This window comes from Sturnira hondurensis, unplaced genomic scaffold (genome assembly GCF_014824575.4).
Source record: "Sturnira hondurensis isolate 20B ecotype Veracruz unplaced genomic scaffold, ASM1482457v3 Scaffold0022908, whole genome shotgun sequence".
Taxonomy (NCBI): Eukaryota; Metazoa; Chordata; class Mammalia; order Chiroptera; family Phyllostomidae; genus Sturnira; species Sturnira hondurensis.
Genome location: NW_028095539.1, coordinates 3895620 through 3920325, shown reverse-complemented (window position 1 = coordinate 3920325; position 24706 = coordinate 3895620). Strand labels below are relative to the sequence as shown.

Sequence of the window (24706 nt, the reverse complement as noted above, 5' to 3'; positions counted from 1 at the left end):
GGTGTATTTGGGCATTGTATTTAGTGATGTAAAAGTCAGAAGACTCAACTCCGAACAGGACACCCACACACGCCCAGGTTGACGTACCGACACGTCCGAGCAGGCTGTGGACCAAGGTAAAGTGAGCTAGGAACCAAAGTTCTTGTTCTTCTCCAAAAGGGGCCTGAGTTCCCAGACAGAAACGCCATGTGGATTTTGGGAACTTACAAGAGAGCTTGCAGGCTTCTTGGCAAGAATATCAATGCACCTGCTTTTCCTGGGATTAACGACACCCTAATGACAAACCAGAGGTGTTTCTGGTCCATTTGCAAAGCGGCGGTCGCTCCAGGTGCATGCACTTACTTGTACACATCATTCTCAATAGGCAGCAGGTCGTAACTCATAGCCTGAAAAGTCAGCTCATGAAGCACGGGGGAGCTGGGGTCGAACCCACGGTCCAGGATCAGGAGCTGGGAGCGAGCCTTGTCTGGGCCCTAGAAGGAAGGACACGGGGAAGTTCACTAGCCACCCAGTGCTGCCTTCTGCAACTAACGTGGCCCCTCCTGTAAAAGGGGGCAGCAGGAAGTAACTCAGAGGGAAAACCCAGTAAAATGGCACTGAATACAGTCCATTTACTGCTTGACAAGAATGTCAGTAAACGCCATGCAAGAGAGAGTCCAACATGCCGACTTCACCATGAGGTCCCTGGAGGCAGATCTAACACCGTGGCTGGGGCCCGAAGCAAACTTACAAAGAACAGAACCACCTGGGCTCCACGACAAGTGGGCGACCCCCATGCAGTCTGCCTGGGGCTGAGTGGGTTCCCAGGACGTGGCACTTTTGGTTTTAAAACCAAGATGATGAGAAACTCTGTGTTGGGCTGCAGTGGGGATTATGTGAGGTCCTGGTGGTCGTCCTGAGGTCCATCTTCTGGGGCTGACACTGCATCCTGAGGGTTCCCAGGATGCAGGGCTTTCAGGGCTAAGCCTGGGGAGGTCCCCAAGAACAAGCCGGTCACCCTAGCAACACTGAACAGAACCTCAAGCGGCCAGCCCACAGGCCTGAGCACTCCACCAGAGGCCCATGGGCAGGAATGACACCACTTGTACCTGCTCTGTGAGCAGTGGAGCTGTCCCCAGGACAGTCACCCCTGCAGGAGTCACTTGGTGAAAGAATCACATGGTTGAAGTCCAGACTCACCTCCCCCATGGTTGGGTCATCAGCTTTGTAGGCGTCGAGCTTGTCCTGGATCAACTGAGCCAGCAAAGCATTGTCCTTGTATTCCCTGACAAAGGAGGGGTGACACAGGGTGAGCAGCCCTCGGGGAGAAAGGCAGGACGGCACGGGCAAGGTCAAGGGAGGTGTGAGCTTCACCTGCACTGTTCTTTGACAGTGAGAATACTTTCGCACATTACGTGTACAGTTAAAAAGGACACAAAGAACAGAATACTTAGCTCAGTGCCTGGGACATAAACAAGTGACTTTCTAGTTCCTTTTTAACCATGGAAGCGAAAACAGATGTAGTCTTTCCAAGCAGCTTCAGATAAACAACCACAGGTTGGCAGAGAGGGTCCTGACCACCACCCTTTTCCCACGATCGGGCCGTGTGAGCCTGACCCACCTGGTCCTCACTTCCCTCAATTCAGATTCCCCTGGGTCTTGTTTTGACACCAAGTGTCATTTTCTGCAGACAGAGCCAGAAGGTGGAAGTGAGAACCTCTGAACCTTACCCCAGAGGTTCAGCCAGACAGCACTTCCTGGGGCCCCACCCAGCTGTACACAGTGTGAGGCTGCTGCCTGCCACCTGGCCAGGCTCGGGGCTGAAGCACTCAGAGCCCCGCCCACCGCCCCTCCAATGTGCTGCGATCTCCCACCACGCTGTCGGGGAATATGGCCTTGGCCCCCATTCTTAAACTCCCACCAGGCTTCTGTCAGTGCACACTAATAGCAGAGGGAGGCCCGCCCGATGCTGGGGCGGACGGAGAAGGTGTCTTTCCAGGGCTGCTCGTCCAGCAGACGTGAGGCACCAGGATGGGTGCACGCTGACCCTTGTGCTCCAGGTTTAGGCCCTCGGCTTCTCTCGGAGTGGCCCCCCACTTCCTCCTTGCCTGACTCCTGCTCACACCCCCATCTTCACGCTCCCGCAGCACCACCCCCCAGAGTCTCCCTGGGTGGCAGCTACTAAAGCACATGACACCAAAGGTGGCATTCGAGGCCTCCAGGAATGGCCCCATCTCACCCAGCTGCCCTGCGCCTACACCATGCTAACTCCCCATCCTCCTTAAATGTGCCCTTGGCTTTCCCCGCTCCACACGTCTGCTAATATCAATGGCAACAGCTAAATGTCCACAGAAAAGGCCCCTCTCCTCCTCTAAACCTGACCTTCTACACCTAGTCCAAATGTCACCTCTAGTCTGAAGCTGTTCTTGACCCTCTCAGCTCGAAGGGCCCTCTCCCCACTGTGAGTGCCCAGGCGCTCGGCCGGGCCTGCACTGCGGGCGTGAGCTGCGCACACTGCTGCCTGACCCGCCTGGGCAGATCAAGGGCCGGGTCCTCAGGCTGAGTCCCCCCAGCACTTAGCACATGGCAGGAAAGTGATACGTGGATGACTCTTAAAACCTGAGCGATGTGTCCCTCAGGGAAACATTCTCTTTTTATTTTACTCTGAAACGGCTTCTGCAAAGATGATGTATGTTTGTAAAGGTCAGAAAGAGATGAAGAACTATAGGAGACCTGGCCTGCCATACACAGGGGTTCATATTTTAGTTACTCATGACTGAACATACATATCTTTATGCTCTTTTCTGTATGTATTATTAGATTCACAATAAAATTTGGAAAATAACAAAACCATTGGAACAATAACTATAAATGCCTGACACTCAAATCCTGACCCTCTGGAGACAACCGCCACGGGAACCGCAGGTGAGCGGAGGTGCCGGGACAGCCCGCGGCGGCCGCTGCCTTACCCCCGGTACCGCACGGCGGGGTACTCCTTCAGGGTGGCACACAGGGTCGCAATCTGCTCTGCCAGGCGCTCCAGGATGGGGTTCTTCATCTGAGCCTTGTGGGGACTGTAGAAGCTCTGGAAAGAGTCGGCGGAGTCCAGGGAATACACCTGAGGAGGAGGCAAAGGTACCCGCACGTGCGGTGTTTGCAGCCAGAAGGGAAGCTGTCCAAATTCTCTCCAACCCTGGTAGTGAGTCTACGGAACACGTTTCATTTATTCTTCTCCAACCAGATGGGTGCGGGCTGGGTGCTGTGCCAGGCACTGCGCTAAATACTGGGAGCTGTTAGGGACCCAAACGGGACCGTCCTCGTGGAGTGTGTGAAGGGACAGCAGATGATAAAGAAACAATAAGCATAATGAAAAGTGAGTTTTGTGGTATGTGAGAAACTGGTAAATGTATGAGAAAATAATAAAGCAGGGAGAGAATGCCCGGAAGGGCTGTCAGGGAGGGCAAGGCCTCCTTGAGAAGGTGACGCTCGGACAAGGGCTTGAGGGAGGTGAGGGGTTTCTCACCAGCAGGGGGGCTTGCACACAGAGGGAACGGCTGGTGCCAAGGCCCTGCAGCAGGCGTGTCTGGTGGACAGGGAAGAGGCCGGGGGTGGGGGAGCCTGCTGTCAGGCGTCCCAGGCCATTGTAGGTTCAGTGGGTACAGGGTAAGCTAGAAACTAGGCCGTGACTCTGTGCACATAATGGAGCTTTTTGATTTAACAATTTCACATCCTCAGCAGTATGTTCTAACCATTTTTCTTTTTTCTTTCTTCTTTCTCTTTGGAGAGTTCCAAAAGTTTCAAGTTATCTCTTACACTGCCTAGCCTACCAGCTGTCAGTATTCTCTCAGAAGCTTATGTAAACCGCCTGATCGTGTAAAAAACCTGAGGGCTGTTTTTTAAAGTTTAGTACTTTTCAGAAATCTATAAAACATGATACGTTTAGACGTGATACATTGGGGTTTTCTTCAACCCAGGTTGTGACAGGGCTCACGCGGAGAAAACACATTTCCTGCGCTCAGGCTGGCCGGGAAGAGGCATCGGGCCAGCGGGCCGGGAAGGAGACAGCCTTTGACGTCTGTGCTGTTTTTTCCATCCCTCCTTTGCTAAGAATAGGTCCCTCCCTGGTGTCTAGAAGCTGACCTATAAAGATCCCACGGGCCATAACCATTTGTTTATCTCTCCAAAGTGCCACCAGTCCTGTTGTTTCTTTGTTTGCTCGGAGAAGGCATCTCAGCAAACCTTACAATACAAAGACAGAAATTTTGTACTCTCTCGCAATCAGCTTCGCCCTTCCTGGTTTAATAGCTGTGAGTTTTCCCAAGGGGCGGTGTGCCGCCGCAGCAGTTGGCATTGGAAGTGTTAACAGCGAATGACGAAGGCTACCATCTGTTCTCCCAGCACGTGACAGGCTGAGGTTCTCTGCACATAAAAACAGCCTCCTTCACAGCAGATGGGTGCTGTCTGATCCCTTCCCATCGCTCCCTCCAGGCTCTTTTTGGATTGGTTGTTCAGGAGTCAGCCAGCTGGAGTGAACACGGTGAGCAAGGGCAATGAGCACAGAGAAAGGCACTACGGCTTCAAAAAGGTCAGATACAACGGGGGGGGGGGCCGGTGAGATGAGGACGGGGCAGACCCCTAGGGTGCCCCCTCTTTGTGGCACCTACACACCCACTTCCAACACGGTGTGCAGGAAGCCAGAGCATGGCGTCTCCCCTCCCCTACCCCCTCAGAGTCCCTGATAGAACAACAGAAGTGCGGTTCCACCCCCGACTCAGCCTCACCTGGGACTCGTAGGGGAGGAAGGCGATGTTGATTTCCGTCAGCGTTTTGATGACTTTAGCTGCTCGAGATTTTACCAGCTCATTAAACAGGGCATCTGGACAAGCTGCAAGAATGATGGAAGACACTAAGTAAGTTTTTCTGTCCTTTTGTGGGCTCATTTCAATAGTCACATGTGTCTGGTGGATTCTTCAGTTATTTGAATTTTAAAAAGGAAAATAAAAAGTTCATCCCATCCTAAAATATCCACTATCGCCAGGCTATAAAAGGAATATAAAAACACCTACAAGACCCTCAACACAGAACAGAGAAACAATGGGCAGTAAGGACTGAGATATTGAGAGCTAATAAAAGCTTTTGTTACGTTGAGGAGAGGAAATAAAAATGCAGACGAGATTAAGAAGGGACAAAGGCCCTGGCTGGTGTAGCTCAGTGGATTGAGCACCGGTTCCCAGTCAGGGCACACACTTGGGTTGCAGGCCAGGTCCCCAGTAGGGGGCGCATGAGAGGCAACCACACATTGATGTTCTCTCTCTTTCTCCTCCTCTTCCACTCTCTAAAAATAAATAAATAAAATCTTAAAAAAAAGCAAAGAAGGGAAAAGGAAAAGATGTGTAATATACACAAACACCATATATACATCCGACACGCTTATGAAAAATACGGAAAGGAAAACCACAGCAGTGGGCAGTGTGAGGCAGGCATCTCCCCAGGGCCCTCTAAGGCTCAGCTGCCCTTGATGGGGAACCATGATGTCACGTGACCCTCCTGGGCCCCATGCAGGTGCAAGGTTCCAGAATATGTTATTGTTCCATTACCATTACTAATGTCGTCTTCCTGCTCTCTGTCACCCACATTCAAGTAGTACAAAATTACTCTCCACCAGCACCTTCCCCTGCTTCCTCGGGTGAGTTTTGCGGGTTTCCCCCAGAGAGGAGAACACTAGGGAAACCGTGACTGCTGTGCCCTCTGCAGCTGCCCAGCCTGCTCCTCTCTCTCTGTATCAACACAGACTCACCAAGGCGTTGGTGCCCTAGGCCCCAAGCACACAACCTCCACAAAGAGCACAATGGCTGCCAGGCCATGGTGTAGCTCTAGCTGATACAGGGATGGGGACAGGGACGGGGATGGAGGAAGCCCACTAGAGTGTACAGGGAGGGCTGGAAGTCCATACGGTGAGACACGGAGGCTGGCCTGGGGCAATTCTGCTCACCACTGAACCCTCTAACCCTGGGGAGAGGCGCTGTTTCTCATCGGGAAGGACTGCACGACCTAGTAGGTCTGTATCTTGGGTGCCTGTGTTTGGCCCGGCTGTGCAGACAGGCTGACCCGGAGGACCAGCGGCGTCTAACAGCTGTACTCACAGTCAGTGAAGAAGACATGGGCAGCCCGGTACTTTGCGGTCGGCGGGTCCTTGAAGTCATTGATGAGAGAGCGGACGGACTGTGGAGAGGGAGGAAAGAGGGAGCTGAATCCAACTCAGAAAGCAAATGGAATCTACATCTGGGCCAAATTAAATCCAAGGGGGCTTTCGAGTGGCTTGCACAAAACAGCGAGGGATTTTTTGTGTATGATTCTAACTCGTGTTTGGTGATAACTGAGTTCTGGGGACTTGAAATTAGGACTGAGAGTACAGACGAACAAAAGCCTCCTAGATCATTCCAGAATGACGGTGTCAGTTGTGGGAGCCACCATAATAACATGGGTTCCTGAGAAGAGACCCACAAAAGAGGAAACTGATCAGAAACCTTCTAAGACGCTCATGGTGACGAAGTTCTGGCAACTGAGCTGCACCTTTAGAATCTCACACGTGAGCCAGTTTTTTAAAATGAAGAGCAAGCACAAAAACCGGAGGGAATCTACAGGGATTTTGAGACGGCTGCCGACCAAGAGCAAGGAGGGGGCCTTGTACGGATGCTGATTTGAACCAAACCCCCAAGATGAGACGCGTAAATCTGAACACTGATCGGACATTGATGAAATCAACCCCAAAGCATCAGATATCTGAGCTTGGGGGGCAGATCCCTAACGAGATGAAGGGGGTTTCTTACCCAGACAGGGAGTGCAAGCGGGGAGGGAGCCAGAATGGCCTGACACTGGCTTTCGGGCAGTGGTTGTGTTTCAGAAAGCCTAATGCTCCCTCCACCCCTCCCGGCTGTGGACGGCGGGCTTAAACAGAGCCGTGCATCCCGTGTGTGCTTCACCCAGAAAGTGCAGACACCAAGCCGGCACGCTGCCCTCAGCCAAGCTCTGTCGGGGGAAGGACTCACCTTTTCAGAGGGAGTGATGAGGTACACGGCCTCCAGGCTGGGCAGCGGCTCCCTGCACTTGTTGATGTCCTCCACAACTAGACAACAAAACAGCGGCCACCGTGAGTAAGAGCACACAGCCGGTCATCACAGAACCAGAAGCAGCAGACACGGGCCGCCTTCAGACCAGCACGGGTAAAGATCTGAGGGGGCCACTGCCCCTTCCACAGAGCTACCACGTTCCACTGTCCCACGCTGCCCAGGATTCCAGAAAACTGGGCGCCTGTCACACTGGATACTTCCCACTTCCCATTTCAGTTTCAGCAAATTCCTCGATCTGCTCTGGCTGGAAATGGAAAATGGTGCCTCATTCTGGCAAGAACAGTCTTTTGCCTCTTCCTTCAGTTTTTCCCTCATCTGTTCCTTTAGGATTTCCAGGTTGGGCCTATTTATCAACCACTGGATAAATAGTTTTATCCCAACGAGGATATTCCAAACATACCCTCTGCATAATACTGTCCCTCTCAAGAGTTCCAAGATTAAACATTATAGTTTGTTAAATCGAACCAGGGGGTTTTTATTTACTTGCTCTTTTATGGTTATATCAACTACGTAACCTGGAAAGAGGGGCTTTGGGACTGTTGTCACCTTACTGTCCCCTGACAGAGCTTAGGAGTCACCTCTGCTGTACTGTCCTCTGGCACAGGGAGGGTGGTACCTACTATGGTGCCGTTCTTCTTCTGCAGGCGATTCAGGGAAATAAAAGCATCGCTTTAGATGTATCCCTTGCAACATTTATAAAGACTTCTCGCCCCAAATAATGTTCACATTAATACCCACACCCCTCAATCATCTACTCCACCACTGGTGGTACATTTTGGGATTCAACATAAGGCTTCTAACTTCTAAATTCTGCCAGATAAGGACCTTTATAAAAGCCACCTCTCGGGGAGGGGCATGTCCGTGTGCAGCAGGAGAGAGCTGAGCCCCCATCTTCCACGGGAAGTCAACAGACAACGTCTACCATGGATGCATCAGGAGATTACAAGTGTTGATTCAGAGAAATCAGAAGATAACCAGAATAAGTAGCATAGATGGTGGGGATAAAATAGACAGGGGGGAGGGCAAGAGTAGTGGGAGAAATGGAGAAGCTAAAGAACATATGACCCATGGACATGAACTAAAGGGGGACTGTGGGGGGGGTGTGTGCAGGGTGGAGGGGAGTGAAGGGGGAAGAATGGGACAACTGTAATAGCATAATCAATAAAATACACATTTAAAAAGAAATCTCCTTAAAAAATAAAGAAGACACCCAGAAAGAGCAGAGGGGCTATTTCGGGGTGACCAGGAGGGGACGGGGTGGGGCACCGCTGCTCCTTTGTTAGAAGCTCGTCGGCTCCATTTGGCTCCTGCACCTGCCACCCCACTTTGTATGTTTTCTGCTATGATAGAGAAAAATATTATTTTTAAAAACTAATGAAAATACACCTTTATAAGCTTGAAACAGGGGTAAGCTTGGCTTTAAATAGCTGAATAAAAAGTCACACCAAAAATCAGGCGCTCCTGTTTACAGGACTGTATTTTTGGGAACAAACTGGATTTGGAAATGTGCTTTTAAAAACTAGGGAGTCAAGTTGTGATTATACCCCCAAAATTATATATAGTATATATTTCACCTAGAATTTAACCAATAGTATATCCGCAACATATAATTAGCATAACTTCACAATTTAAAAACCTTTTTAACCTCAAATAATGGGAAAGACATAGTCTTGAAATAAAGGACAAATCTCTAAGTTAAATTCACTGAGCTTAATGAAAACCTCCGTGTCTTCCCTCCCATGACTGGTGTGGCCGTGATTCTGACAAGGACCGGCCACAGTGTGTGAGCCACACCCGGCATGGAGTCGTCTCCGGGAGAACCCATTGGGGGCTGCATCCCACCCGGCACTTTTTCAGAGCAAAAACAAAGGTCAATTTCCGTGTTTGAAATAATACCTCAACAGAGATTGGTTTTCAATCAGTGCAGTTTCAAAGTTCACGCTGCACGATCCCTCTCAAAAGGAGCCCAAGTGAGACGAGAGCACTGGGACAAGAGCCAGGTCCGAGTCCCAGCTGTGACACTGGCCAGGGACCTTGACTGGGTGATTTTTAAAAATCTACTCACTGTGAATTATAACACACATTGTAGAGATCGAATAAAACAAACGCACAAATAATTATGAACCGAATGTCTACACAAGCACCACGCAGGTTAGGAAGCAGCACCCCCAGGGCTGCAGAAGGGCCCGTCCCCTCCCTCAGCAACTTCCGCCCTGCCCTCCAAAGAGAGCCACCGCCCCAAGGACCGGTGGTCCCTTCTCTCCACCGCTGTGCTGCTCTGTCTGCATTTGAAGACAGTGTGGCTGTTTTGCCTGGATTTGAACTTTATGTAAGTTAGAGCACACGGCAAGTACTACCCCTGTGTCTTGCTTCTTTTGCTCACCAGTACGGTCATCAGACTCACTGATGTTAGTGTGAGTAGTCGGAGGTCATTTTCACTGGCATACAGCATTCTGCTGCCCACCCCACCACAATGTGGCTGACCACCCTGCCCTGACAGACTTGTTTTTGGTTGTTTCCGATTTGGGGCTCCTGTGAGCCTCCCCGCACATGCACCCTGGCACACTCGCTTGAGTCTGTCTAGGGCACACACCTGACCGCAGACTTGTGCGCTCACGGGACAGTGCTGACCTTCAACTCTATGAGACACTGCCGAGCGCTTTTCAAAGTAGCTGCGACAACTCTGTCATATAGCAATTCCCACTTTTCCACATCCTGTCACTTGGCATTATCAGAGTTTAAATATTCCAGTTTTACTCTGATTTTAATTGTATTTCCCTGGGTGAGCAATTTTTCGTGTATTTATTGGCCATTTGGGATTTCTTCTTTTGTTAAGTGCCTGTTCAGGTCTTTTGCCCATTTTTTTCCCTGTTGGATGGCCTGCCTTTTTTCTTGATTTAATCTTCCTTTTGGCATCCTCTCACAGACATTTAACGAGCAGCTAGCAGGGGAATAGGGATTCAGCGATGAACAAGAAGCTCCGGGTCTCTCTTAGGAACGTACAGTCTTACCCCCCAGGTTGTTGGAAGAATCTGAAGTCAAGTGAGATAATGCTGAGGGGCGGGGGGGGGGGGGGGAAGCCGGGCACAGAGGGACAGCCTGAGCGGCAGTGAAAGGCAGAAAGCATGCTGTGCTCACTTGTTATCCCCTCGGTCATGATGTCCGTCATCTTACAGCAGGAAGACAGCATCCTCATGCTCAGCTGATCGACCACCAGCACCTGGAAGCAGAGAGACCAGCTGATGGGCTGAACGGCGTCTTCCCCCCTCCTCTCACTGGCTGACCGTGTCAGACTTCATCGAGGGCGAGAAGCACAGAATACCGAGTTTCGGTATTTCCTACGGGCCAGAAGTGCGCCGAAAGGCATGCTAGCTTTCTTTCTCCCCCACGCAAACCTAACTTAGGAGTTAAGAGTTTGCTTTCACTGACTTGGTTTAATCTCATATGCTTAAAAAAATAAAACTTTAAATTTTTCGTGATGATTAGAATAATTACTCATAAAAAAGCAAAGAGCCAGGGCAGGGAAATAACCCACAGCACCCACACGCAGAGAAAACTAGACCGGAGAGTATTTTTTCAGGACACTTCTCCTTAAAGGGAGACTGAGCTCTCCCGCCCCATGGACGGCTGGCAGGTGGGGGCTGCTCCTGCGTCACAGGGACGCACCCTCAGCAGCACAGGCATCATCGGGGGGTAAACCGGGCTTCAGTCCAGACAGCAGGAACCAGAACGTGCCGTCGCGTCTAAAAGCGGCATGCCTGCACCCCTCTAGCTAACCCTTCCTAGCTGCATTCAGCCCGCAGCGGAGAGGCGCGCAGTTAGAACAAAGCTAGTTCCCTTCTCCTTCTGTAATGATATCACCCAAGGTGACAGAGGCCAGACATGACGGGGGCCCAAAAAGCGTCCTGCTGCGGTATAGGGCCAGTCTGCATGTTATGAGGCAGCTTCCTCAACATCCTTTTGACATTCCCATGTCCACAAAGACAGGCATAAAGAGTTCCCACCATATGGACCCTGCTCTGGTGGTGGGGAGGGTGTGCTCATGAAAACGGACTCACAGGCCGGTGTGAGGCCCCTCCGGGGACAGTCACACCTCTGCTGTTCCCAGCCCAGCGGACTTGAAAATGTGTGGGCTCTTGACTGCGGGAAAACTTGGGGCAAGAGCAGTTGGAGTAAATTCTTCACTAACACACAGGGAGGTTCAGGTGAAACCGCATGCTCTCCTGGCCAGGCAAGGCCTGGTGCCAGACAGCCCACAAGTGACCCTTAAAACACTGACTTCCTGAATGAGGGACAGCGTATTGTCCCACTCCTTGCTTCGCCCCCTCCAGACACTGAAGACATAATCAGTCTGACTGGCTTAAATACTTGTTTCATGTACTTTATACCTGAGATACTGAGCATCACTCTCGAAGTGATACGAATAAACACGCAGTTACTGACACAGGAACGGCCGGAAGAGGGTTCTCATGCTGCCTGCGGGCTCCGTGGAGAAGCCGCGGGGCTGCCAGCGGGGCCAGAAGGGCCTCGTCTCGCTCTCCCCGCGTAGGCAGAACCCCCGTCTTCTGTTGATACGTACAGGCTCCCGGTAAGACGTTGTCTGAACAAAGGAGTCCCACCGCGACACTGCCCCACCAGGTGACCTTTCAGATAAGCTTTCTGGCCAAGAGATTGCATAACCAGGGCCACATAAAATGAGAGGCATAAGCAGATTACGTTTCTTCTTGTACTCTCTGGGCACAACCAAGGTCTTTACTCCCTGCCGCCACACCTTCTCCCGCCCGGCCCGACACGGACTCGCCTCTGAAGGCCGTCAACCACCCTGCTGGACTTACCTTCCACTCCCCCTTCTTCTTCACCTTCTTTATCACGTCGTGCATGATCTCTGAAACAGGGCAGCAAAGGCAGGGAGGGAGCAGAGGAGGGAAGAAGAAAAATTTAATGTGATCTCAAGGACTCCCAACACCTGCCCATTAGGGTAGGTCACCTTTCTCCCCACGGGCTTTGTCGTTTGTTCAACCAACCTGTTCCCCGAGCCACAACCAGCCCACCATGAAGCGCTCTCTTCCCGGCTCCTCAGTGGGTGGTTCTCCGAGTCTGGGTCTCAGGACTACTTGACACTTTCTAATCAGAGGCTCCCAAACAGTGTTTGCTTATGTGGGTAAATATCTACTGATGTTTACCATGTTAGAAATAGTAAACCTGAGACATTTTAAAAAATTCATTCATCAAAATAACAATAACCCCATTATATGTTAACATAAATAGCATATTAATGAAATGTAGCTGTATTTTCTGCAAGAAAAAGGTTTGAGTGAGAAGGGCTTTTTCCCTTCCTGTCTCTGCAACCCTAAAGAGTGTCTGCCTTCATGGAAGACAGCTGGGTTCTCCTGTCTGCTCTGCAGTCTGTTACAGATCAGACAGCAGCGGGGCTCCACTGCGCACCTGTAAAAGCGCAGGAGTGAAAAAGACCAATGACGCCTTATTGGTCTAATTACGAAGATAGTTTTGACCTCACGGACACCCGGAAGGGTCTCGGGTTTGCGAACCACCACCGTCGGTGACGTGAGTAAAACGGCTGCGACCACACCTCAGGCCACGAGCGCCCCGCAAGCTCCAAAACCAGACGAGCAGCTGCGAAGGTGTTCCAACCCTGAGCACATCTGGGGGGTGTTCTCAGCCCAAACCACCACTTGGTGAGAGCCCCAGTCTCCATCAACCCCTCGCGCCCCCCACACGGGCGTCTCCAGCCCCACGGTTTCCTAGGAAACACCACTCTCGCTTCTGAGCGCAGGCAGTAAACCGGGCCTGGAAGGACTCGGAGGCTGGCAGTCAACGTGAGCACAACGTTAGTGGGTTCCAGACACGTGGGTCATTCTCGGAGCACAGAGATTCCCAACGCTGCTTTTGGCTGACTTCAGTCATCTGACGTGTGCTACAAAGTTTAAGAACTGTATTCCTGATCGTGAAAACACACGCACTGCAATAAACTTGGAAAACTGAAAAGTATGAAGAAAATGCCATGTATTACTCATGTACTTAAAAAAACATCGAAAAGAAAAATCATCTGTAATCCTGCCAACGTGAAATGCTTAATTAACATTTTAGTTACTTCCTACTAGCTTTTTCATGCTGCAATATGTAACTCTGATTACACCTTTTTTTCAGTTAATAAACCCATTTCCCCTGGTTGATAAAAATGCTTGCTAGGATTTTAAATGCAAGCATAATAGTCCACAGTTTAGCCAACAATTTTCCCAATAGCCATTTATTTTCCATGTTTCAGTGTAGCAAAAAATTGGAACAAATACATCCAATGACAGAGCAGTTATATAAGTAAAGTGGGTACATCTGTACAATGGAACACTACACACTCACTAGAAATAATGCTCCGGGAAACCACCTATTCACGCTTCACTCTTCCCTTCAGTAACACCTTCTGGGCAGCCACTGTTCCGGTCATTGTGCACTGGGCACGAACGACAGCAGCAGGGCACCGCGTGGCATCGGTGGGAAGGAGGGAGGGGGCCCTGGTGGGCTTGGAGGTTTGGTGGCCGAGGTGAGGGGCGTCCTCGCTGCGGAGGAGGGCGTCAGCTGAGAGTGGGCAGAGTGGAAAGCAGACGGAAGGTTTGAGGAAAGAGGGTACCGACTGCCTTCCCAAAGGCCGGGGAAGTGAATTTACTGCAGAGCTGTGTAGCATTCCTGGACAGTATAAAGGGCTGAGGTTCACGACCACAGATTTAGTGTGAAGGCAGGCGGCTCAATTGTGTGATTTTTTTCCCTCCGAATAATGTTCGGCTGTCCCAGTACAAGCCAGGAAGGAAAGGAGAGCTGGTTTCCACCGAGGTTAGGGTCTCCCCAGGTGGGTTCAGCAGAGGGAGAGAATGCTCACGCTGTACAGCTAAGGGGAAAGAGGCACGTTACAGCTAGTCTGTGAAAAGCATAATCAGAAAAGCTTACATTGAAATGTTATTTTTGTGCAGTGAAATTACGATTAATCTTTAATTGCTAAATTTGTCTTCCTATGTTCTCCCAAGCTTTCTGCATTAAGTACATATTATTTTTTGTAATAGGAAAAGTGGTCTAAAAATAATATGTCAGTGAATAACTCTGGGCCTAGAGCTTTTCGCCACACCAATTATGTTAGGAGGGCTTCCTGGGTATGAAATACATAGGTAGAGTACGAATGTCCTGGGCCCTTGATAAATTCTACACAATGTACACCTTCACCAGTACTTTGCATAATTCTCCAATTAACATACTGACTGGTGAAATAATACCTAGAGGTGTGCTTATTTCAATCTTTGCTACTGTGTCAGTAGAAAATGGTATATTTCAATCTTTATTTAAATTTATTTTACAACTAGAGATTAATATTTTGTGTTTTTTCTTTGCTACTATGCAAAATTAATTTAAATTTACTGACTTTACATTCAAGTCACCTTTCGACAGGGAAGCCAGAGGAGTAACAAGCAGTAAAGACAAAAGAGTGGCCGTGACTCCGACCCTTCCCACCACACTGCGCCCGTTGGGAAATCTCCGCCCGCACAGGGTCCGGAGGAAGCAACACCTGCTTGAGTGTGGTTGGTGGGGTAACAACATGGGTGTAGTGATTTACAGTTTTAATTTGAACATTTCACCCAAAATGTCACATGGTGTGCTTGAGCGTGACAGTGGTATGCTACAGAATTACATGCTTATGATTTTGTCATAAAAGGGGGCATTATTTGTGCGGGACCCTGTTTTTGCCATGGGCGTTGTTAACAGCCAATTCTAAGTGTGCCCTACATTTTTCTAATCCAATACCAAAAAGGAAACAGGATTAGCGCCCATCTGAGCATTAAGAGTCAAGTCGCTTAGGCTCCTTCCCCACGAGTAATCCCCGGGCCATCACGCTCCATCTCCTGTAAGTTCTCTGTGTGTGAAGAGAATAGAGGTTCTGACACCAGTCCCGGCAACCGGTCTTATTTCTGCCAAATCATGTGCACCCACAGCCACCACGTCGCTCCCCCGCCCCTGCCCTGTCTGCACAGACGGGACGAATGAGCCCAGGGAGCTTCAGCTCCTCCGTAACTGTGAGGGCCACGGCCCATATGGACTCTGCGTCCAAAGGGGTAAGAAAGTAGGCTCCTTCTCAACCACACCCTCCCCGTCCGAGGTGACTCCCAAACTCAACAAAGCCCTCCCAAACCCTGAGAAAAACACCAGACGGTCTCAGATTATCTGGGACATCTCCAGGTGCACCCAACATACCACTAGGGGCTCAAAGCACAGATTCCAGGGATAGCTGCAACCCCACCCCCCCCTTGTGAAGCCTGTCCATACCGCCTTGGCACGCATGGCCAGCCTCCGCAGCAACACGTATCAGGGCCCCTGAGCCCAGGGCACGCCAGAGCATCTGAAACAGCATGGCTAGTGTCTGCCAGGCCGAAGCTTGGGAGACATGTGAGCACCCCCACAGTCCCAAGGGGGATTCAAATATTCCATGTCCCGCAGCCCCAGAGCCCCCGAGCCCCTGCTGCCCTGACCAGACAGACGCACCGGGAGTCTGGTGTCCCCAGGCTGGGAGGAGAAGGGCCTTCCTTCTGCTGAACCGAGGTCACGACTGCCCTCCTACCAATCCAGGTGCCCTCTTGAATAAACCCCAGTAGTGTGAGGGTAACCTAGTTACTCGGGCAAAGGTTACCCGGGGTCCTCAGGATTGAGAAAAACCGCCAAGGGGAAGCACCAAAGTCAGACAGACTGGGGAAAATCGAGGTTTAGGCACACCCGGCAAAGGCTTGAACCTTAAGCAAGTTTGAAATGTCGTAAACTTCCATTTTTCTCATGTGCAAAATTAAAATTACAATACTCTAGTGACACGTTGTGAAGGTCAATGAGATAAAATGCCTAGTATATATAGTGCCCGACACACATGAGGCATTCAATGGAAGGCACTGATTGTAGTTGTCACTATAAAACTGTTACTCGTACAGACAAGAAGATAATGATACATCCCTTCCACCAACAAAAAATTTCCATAGAGCCCTGGCCAGTGTGGCTCAGTTGGTTGGGTGTCGCCCTGCAAAGGTGGCTAGATCGATTCCCGGTCAGGGCACGTGCCTGGGTTGTGGGCCAGGTCCCTGGTTCGGGGCGAGCTGGAGGCAACTAATGGATGTTTCTCTCACACATCAATGTTTCTCTCTCTTTCTCCCTCCCTTCCCCTCTCTAAAAATGAACAAAAAAACTTTTTTTTTTTAAAAGATGAATCCTATCTCCTGCTGAGGGAACAGAGCGACCTCTGTTTATTAGGGAGACACGTGTTAACGCTGCACCACAAGTAGAGTCCATAGAAAGTGAAACACTTAATGTCACCACGCAGGTCCACAGAACGATCTTTTTAATTTGCCGTTACTTAACGCCATTCTGAAAATTCACTAAGACAGGAAAACAAAAGGAGGTATAATACTGGCAAGAAAGACCAGAATCTCTGCCTCAGGAAATCATGGGACTCAACTGATAAACTATTAGTAAACATTTGGAGAGGTGGCAGATACAAAGTGAGACTACAAAAAAAACCAACAGAACTTGGCCATGGCAACCGTAACCAATCCACTGTTTCCCAGCGTGCGCTGGGCTGGGACCCCAGGACCCCGCCCCGTCCATCCTAGGGGCAGCTGGCAGTTCTGCTCCGGGGCCACAGGAAGCCTGTCCCTCCTTCCCTGACAGTTCGCCAGACATCCGAAGACGGCAACCAAGTCTCCGAGTGTCTTGCTCTGGACTGAAGATGATTCTCTTTGCTTAAAAAAACAAACCAACAAAAACACATTTTCCAGGTGGAATAAGATAATACTACACAAGACAGGAAGAAATGGTTCACACACTGGAAAACAAGCCTTCCGGGCACTCACAAGGTCTTTCCCCTAAGGATACACAAACTACTGGTGACCTAACAACAAACCACTTTTTTTCTTTTGGCTTTTAGGTCATTTTGAATATAGAAGTAGCACATCCTTGTTGAAAAAATCCAAACAACAGAGACAGACATGTACATTTTCAAAGCAAAGTGGCCACCCTGGAGGAAGCGGCACTGCCAGTTCGGGCGCATGCTTCCAGGCCCTCCCTGTGCACAGGCAAGTGTGGGAGGGACGCTGCACCCCCGCAGCCCCCTGGGTGAAGCCTGGGGAGGTAAAGTAACTTCAGTGTCACTTTCTACTTCTTTGGTGTTTAAGAATTATACTGGAAAGAACCTTGGCAATCATCCAGGGCCAGAGTCTGAGTCCCTCATTCTGGGACTGAGATGTCCCCGCACCACACAGCCGTCAAGAGCCAGCGAGGCCTCTAACTGGTCACTCCAGAGCGAGCAGAAGCAGCTCTCTGGCTCCCTGTCCAAATGCTCTTCCCACTACACACTGCCTCTCAGGCACAAGCATGGACGAGACTCTGAACTTGAACCCAGGCATCCTTTTCTCTGTTATCGCAATGTTATTTGTTATTGCAGTGACCACTTGACACGATAAAGCAAAGTGGTTCAGAGGGAATTTGGAGGCAGACAGGTGGGATTCAAATTTCTGCTCCTCCATCCACCAGCTGTGACTGGGAAAGTTACTGCATCTGTGTCAGTTTCCCCATCTGTGAAGTGGGAACGACCAGACAAGCCTCATGGAGTTACCGTGAGGATGCAATGAGTTCAGGTGAGCAAAGCGCAGAGGTCCCTGCTTGGATCGGTATTACCACACTGCTCACCACCGCCACCACCACCGCCACCACCACCTATTTTAAATGGTATTTGACTTTCCTAAAAAGAAAGAACCCAATGATCTACAATCGCTTTCTTACTGCTCCTCCATGGCATTTACGAGATGTCTCCTGTTTTCCACTTTGTGCCTCTGCACACGAAGTCTCCATTCCACAGTGATGAGCTATCAAACACCTGCTCAGAGCCAGACCCCCTTCCAGTGTTGGAAAGGCCACAATGGACGAGCTGAACACGACTGCTGCTCTCCGGTGCCTCCACCTGATGTGGAAGGGAGAGAGCCAGTACACACAAGGGAATACAGAGGATATTCCGGAGTGTAAGTGCTGAAAGGAAATTTTAAAGGTGAATGAACTAGAGCATGGTAGGGGGCTTGGGAGGAGGCTGTCGGAGGAGGTGGCGAGGAGCAAACAGCCCTGTGAAAGTCTGGGGGACGTCTTCCAGGCACAGGAAGAGCAGATGCAAAGTCCCCGTGCTGGGATCAAGAATGGGACAGGCTAGGCTGGAGGAGAAGCACGGGGCGACTCGGCGAGCTCGGTGAGGCGAGCCCAGTGAGGGCGGGAATGGTTTGGGATGCGCAGGAGCAGTGTCTGGAGTCTCACTTGGTCCTCAAAGCAGAAGCTGCTCGCCGAGGAAGGACTCCACAAGTCGCTCACTGTGCTCAGCTCCTCGTACACATGAGCTCCATTCATTCACCTGCAGACGTGACAGCTCCCTCCCCCGTCCCTGCACCCTCATCCCCGCCCATCTCTGGCATCTGCAGAAAATGACTTGGCAAGTGCCTGCAGAGTGAATGAGCCCTGAGTGGCGGGCCTGAGTGGTGCTTGCTGGGAGGGAAATGAGCAGTGCTGTTCACCTCGCACCTCATGGCTGAGTAAGGGGATTCCACAGAGTGGCGATCGGCAGCCACCTCCACACCCCCTTCCAGCACCTCTCTCCAGACACCCCTGGATCCAGAGCCCCCAGTTCAAAGGTCACTGCCTGGTAAAAACTCAGACACTTTCACAGGGGCTGCTGGGGAGAGATGTGTCTTTACTGTTGAGGAGGACAGGCAAACAATGACTGTTGCAGCCAGTGCGTGTCTGCACGGCAGAGGGACCTCACGGTGTCTTCTCCTCGACTCTCCTCACTCATGTTCAGTGACAGGTGTGGTATTATGTGAATGTTCAGGGCCAATGTTTCTGCCACCTTAGCATTTTCCTACATACTAATTTTTCAACCAGCATCTAATTGAGATATCCCACCTGAGCCAAAATTCTTTTAAAAGTTCATATCAAAGAGAATTGTTAGGTTACCAATAGTCAGTAATCCAGTTGAAATGAGAAAAAAGTCGCTGAGAGCAGTAGCATCTAACACTTGTAAGTAGTGACTTACTCTATGGAATATACCATTACACTTTTTCCATGGATCTCATTTAAAGCTTGCAGCAACCCCCCAAGACTAAGGATTATAAATACCCTTTTACAAAGGAGGAAACTGAGGCCCTGCCAAGTGAAGCACAGCAATTGCACAACAAAATGCACATGTATACAAAGATACATGGGAAATACAAAAAAGAGTATAAAGCAATTTCTTGACCCCAGGGAACTTGCAGTCCAGTTGTACACACCAGACACTGCACCTGCAGCGTGGGGCCGAAAGCCACCGAGACGCTGGGGCACCGCTGGCGGGAACGGAGGATGCGGCCGCTGGAGAAGAGTTCGGCAGTTCCTACATCGGCTAAATGCACAGTGACCGTGAGAGTCAGTGATCCCACCCCAAGGTGCACACCTAAGAGAAGTGAAAACACACAGCCACACAGAAACTTATGATGAGTGCTCACAGCAGTATTACTCATAATGGCCAGAAGGTGGGAACAGCCCAGATGGCCGTCAGCTGATGGGTGGGTACAAAGGGCAGTGTGTCCATGTAATGAAATATTATCCAGCCATAAAAAGAAAGGAAGTGCTTACACATGTTCAATATGAATGAACCTTTAAAACACCCTAAGCCGAAGAAGCCAGTGGCAAAGGACCATGCATTATGTGATTGCATTTAAATGAAATGTCCAGAGTAGACAATTCCATAGAATAGAGAGTAGATCAGTAGTTGCCTAGGGCAGGGGGGTGGAGGAGTCGGGGGTGTCGGCGAGCTTCTCTTGGGGGTTTCCGTGGACGTACTCTCAAGTCATGACACTGGATGCACAGTTCTGTGGATACACTGAAGGCCATCGAGTCGTGTACTTTAGATGGCTGAACGGTGTGGTGTATGCCCCCTATCTCAGGAAAGCTGCTTATTTTAACGTCATAAGAGAACTTTAGATGAAAGCTTCAAACTCAAACAAGAAACACAGTCTTGCGTCATGTGCTCCGTTCTACCGCGTCTTCCTCCAAAGACAACAGCCCTCTCCTACCCCTGTGAGACATCGGCTATTTCAAACTGTAGTTCCTTATAAACTCGTACCTAAACTGCACTTTGTGGAAGTGGGAGAGACCACAGACTGTGAGCCCCAGGGCCGGAGCAGGGCACTGCTCCCCACACCTGTTGAAGGACAAGCAGTAAGTCTGAGGTCGGTCCCATCCACATTTGCTTTCCGGGCGGTGGGGAGCGGGCGAGAAGGGAGGAGGCCCACTGTTTGGAGTGGCTGCAGCTTCGGGTCTCGCAGAGACGGGTGACTGATGGCTTGACCCCACCACCCTTGTGCGCACACCCGGAGGCTGCAGAGACTCGAGTGTCAGTGCTGTGACACCGGCCTCAGGCTGCGGCAGGACTGGAGAGGAATGCCCGATGGTAAACGCCTGACATCCGAGAAACCGAATCCTAACCTCAGACCCACAGACGCTGCACAGAGCTACAGAGAGGACTGCTCACTTTCTCTTTCACAGGAAATCCTCATTTTCTCTCTTATTTTCCCCATTCTGCTTCATAAGGTTTAGAGCTAAAAGGTTAAAGAGGTAGCCTAAAGCAAAGCCATATGGACGTTGGGACTTTGATTGCAAAAGAAATCTCAAACTGGGGACAAAGAGAGATCGGAAGTGGGAGTCCCCAGTCTCGCTTTGGACGCGGCAGTGCCAAAGGAGCTGCTTTCCCCTCCTGCGGCCGCCAACAACACAGTGCGCTGTGGACAGAGGGGGCTGTGCGGGGCCCACACATCTGCAAATGGAGACCTCAGGTCAAAACAGAAAGCCAAGACAATTTATATCTTCTTAATATCAACAGCTTATAGCAGTAACTACTATTTAGTTATAGTAATACAATATTTTGAAACAGAGACCAGAGACCAAAAAAATGCGGAGATGGCTACTAATTTTCCAGGACAGAAAGCCCTACTATCGCAAAAAACAAACACGGCCCAACTGGGGCGGCTCAGTGGGTTGGGCGTTGTCCCGTTAGCCGGTTCAACTCCCAGGCAAGACACACGCCGCCGGGGTTGTGGGCCAGGTCACTGGCTGGGGGCCCGCCAGAGGCAGCAGAGCAGTGTTCCCGTCCTTTTCCCTGGCTGATAATAAATAAATAAAATCTTTAAAAGAAAAAAAAAAGAAGGTACCAGGAAAAGAAAACATCCTGTTGGGGCTTGGGCTCAGGATTGAACATGGGAAGAAGGCGGAGCTCTGACAAGGGAAGGAACACTGAAAGCCCGAAAGCAGCAGCTGAAATCGCACGGACTTGCCCGGAGCAAGCACCCTGGGCGAGCGCCCCTCCAGACAGGCCTCCACCCACCACCGAAGGACTAGTTCCGTGCCTGACGCCTTCCATCTCCGTGGCCTGGCTAGTCCGCCTTCCACTTCATTCAGATTTTCCACATTATCTCACATTTGAGCTCTTGGTTTGTCATTTTATGTTTGAGAGTGCCTTTGGAAATAAACTCTTCACCTGAGCCTTTATGCCAGGTTTCTGCCAATTTTCCTTATCAAAGGTTTACAAAGCGCCCAAGTGGATTTTTTGTTTTTCTGCTTAAATCACCTGGACCAGAGGCCATTTTTGCTGGCCATCTGCTTGCACTAGAAATGTACAAGTGGGCCTCCTCTTCCTCCCCCCACTCACTCGGGCCTTGTTTGAACACTGGCCTCGGAACGTGTGTTGACGGTTCCTGCTCCGCTTTCAGCAAGGGGATGGGTGGGTGGTAGAGAGCTGACTGGTGACGTCCATCTCTCCAATGACACAACTCAGTACAAAGCTTTGTGCCAAAGGCCACTCCACTGAGCATGTACGTTGGGGTCTGCCAGGGGCACCCAGCACCACTAGAAATGACCCTAGGCTTCACTTGATTTCCTGCTTCACAGTGAGCTGGTGAGCCCATTAGGAACGAAATCCCTCATCTGGGGTGGCCCACATACTGTTTAACCCGTTTCAGACTTCTGTTTGCTGCCCAGCGACTGTTTGCACTCCCCTCTCAGTGGGAAAGGAAAATGTGGCCAAGACAGCCAGGCGCTCTGCTGTGAAGAAACTAGGGTGTGGTGGTCTGCAGCCTCAGGCTGGCAGCCACTCCCCCCCTTCCTTCCTGGAACACAGTTCTCGTAAATGATAAAGCCTCGTTTTAAAAGTCCAAGTCTGTGGTCTTAATTTCTAAGACAGATGTGTGGGGTCTGACTTAGCAGGTCCAGGAAAGCGGAATCTGAATCTAGCTCAAGTGGGCCCTGTGCCAGGGGTAGGGGGCACTGAAAACCAACCCTGTGGACACAGAAGAACCCCGAGCAGTTTCGGGAACCGGCAGCACCAGGCACATCTGGGACGTAACAGGATGGGGCAGAGGCATGTCGGTGGGAAGGGACCAGAGAAGCAGCTACACCCCAGACCCATTCTACCACTCCCCTTCACTGGCCGATCGTCCCTCTTCCAACACAGCAAGACACTGAGAACTTCCTCTTCAGAGAGTGTACAGGGTCCCTGGACTGGGGGACCCATGGCACAGGTGAGAACATGAATGAGCCTCATACTGAAAACAGACTAAATGACCATATGCATGTCGGGGCTGTTTGAAAATGACCCTCCACACCGGGCCCTCTGCATCCACTGGGCTCCCAGAACCCCGGCAGCCAGACCTCTGTCTCCCGGGCAGGAGACAGAAAGAGACCTCTGGGGAACCAAGCCCAAGCAGAAAAATCTTAAGTTGCTGACACTGGGGATTCCTCAACAGATAGGCCACCCAGATCAGAGCCACCCACAAAGTCCTTGCTCCCAGGCAGCGGTAGCGTCTCTCAGGCTAACTCACCAGCAGCTGGCTGGGGGTGCCGGGGCGCCTCCCCATGGAGGCCAGTTCCTACACGGAACGCAGGGACCCAAACGAACAGCAGCAAAACCTGGAGGGAACAGACTACACAGAGAGTTTTTTTTTTTAAATTTTTTAAAGAGAGAGGCATAAAAGGCCCTGGCTGGTATGGCTCAGTGGATTAAGTGCCAGCATATGAACCCAAGGCTCACCAGTTCAATTCCCAGTCAGGGCACATGCCTGGGTTGCAGGCCAGGTCTCCAGTAGGGGGTGCATGAAGGGCAACCACACATTGATCTTTCCCTCTCTTGCTCCCTCCCTTCCCTTTTGTCTTAATTAATTAATTAATTAATTAATTAAACGAAAGGCATAAAAGAAGATACCGCATCCATGAAACAAGAATAGGGGCTATAGCCCTGGCTGGTGTAGCTCAGTGGACTGAGCGCGGGCCTGTGAACCACACAATCACGGTTCGATTCCCAGTCAGGGCACATGCCTGGGTTGCAGGCCAGTTCCCAGCAGGGGACTCAAGAGAGGAAACCATACATTGATATTTCTCTCCTTCTCTCCTTCCCTTCCCCTCTAAAGATAAATATATAAAATATTTTTTAAAAAAGAATAGTGGCTATAAAAAGCAAAACTAAATAAAGAGAGCTATTAAAAATGTTTAAAGAACATGACAGCAGAAATTTAAAATTTAATAGAAGGGCTGGAAGGTAGAGTTGAGGCAATCTCCCAGAAAACACAGCAAAGAGCCAAACACATAAATAATTGAAGACAATGAAATAAAACTAGGGGACCAGTCCCAGGGGGTTAACACCCGAAGAGTAGAAATCCCATAAAGAGAAAACTGAGAAGAGCCCTGACCAGCATGGCTCACATGGTTGAGCATCATCCCCAAAAGCAGAAGGCTGTGGGTTCGATTCCCAGTCAGGGCACATGCCAGGGCTGTAGGCCAGTCCCCAGCTGGGGCACATGTGAGAGGCAACTATGTTTCTCTCACACATTGATGTTCCTCTCCCTCTCTTTCTCCCTCCCTTCCCCTCTCTCTAAAAATAAATAAATAAAATCTATAAAAAAAGAGAGAGAAAAAAAACTCAGAAGAAAAGATTGAGATTATTTAAGAAGTCAGGTGCCAGATGGCAGGGGGCACTGCACGTCTAAAAAATGATGGCCGGTGGGCCAGTGTCAGCCTGAAGCCCATTTTCGTACACTTTAAGCTAAGAAGATGTGTGGCAGAGATCATACATGGACCATGGAAACTCAGATATTGACTACATGGCCCTTTACAAAAGAAAAAAGAAAAAAATCTGATCCTGGTGTAGCACAATGAGTACACACAGACATAAGCTGAGGCAAGCTGCCTGGGAAGTCCAGAACACTGGGGACAGAGCGAAGGTTCCAGAGGGGAATATGCGAGACACATACAAAGGCTCAGGAACCCAATGTCTTCCAGCTTCCCAAAGGCAGGACTGGAAACAAGACAACAATGGAGCAAAGACTTCAAGATCCTGAAGGAAAATAACTTCCAATGTGGAAATCTATGTCCCGCCAAGCAAGTTTGAGGTTAAGGCAGCTACTTTCAGACACGCAGGGCCTCAACACAATCACCTCCCTTTTCCCAGAAGCTCCTGGGAGATGTGCTCCACCAAGAAGGGAGAGGACAAGAAAGGA

General features: G+C 50.3%; 1 protein-coding gene across 2 annotated transcripts in view; it reads right to left on the bottom strand.

Moving 5' to 3' along the window:
• STXBP1 (syntaxin binding protein 1) overlaps positions 1-24706 on the bottom strand; it is a 62761-nt gene that overhangs the window by 20853 nt on the left and 17202 nt on the right. For both annotated transcript variants that reach the window (XM_037036698.1, XM_037036699.1), the window contains exons 2-9: positions 11945-11994; positions 10248-10329; positions 7029-7105; positions 6123-6201; positions 4761-4864; positions 2949-3097; positions 1180-1264; positions 343-473 (exon numbers count right to left, since the gene is read on the bottom strand). In XM_037036698.1, the coding sequence (XP_036892593.1) occupies positions 343-473; positions 1180-1264; positions 2949-3097; positions 4761-4864; positions 6123-6201; positions 7029-7105; positions 10248-10329; positions 11945-11994 (757 nt within the window). The remainder of the gene's footprint in view (positions 1-342; positions 474-1179; positions 1265-2948; positions 3098-4760; positions 4865-6122; positions 6202-7028; positions 7106-10247; positions 10330-11944; positions 11995-24706) is intronic.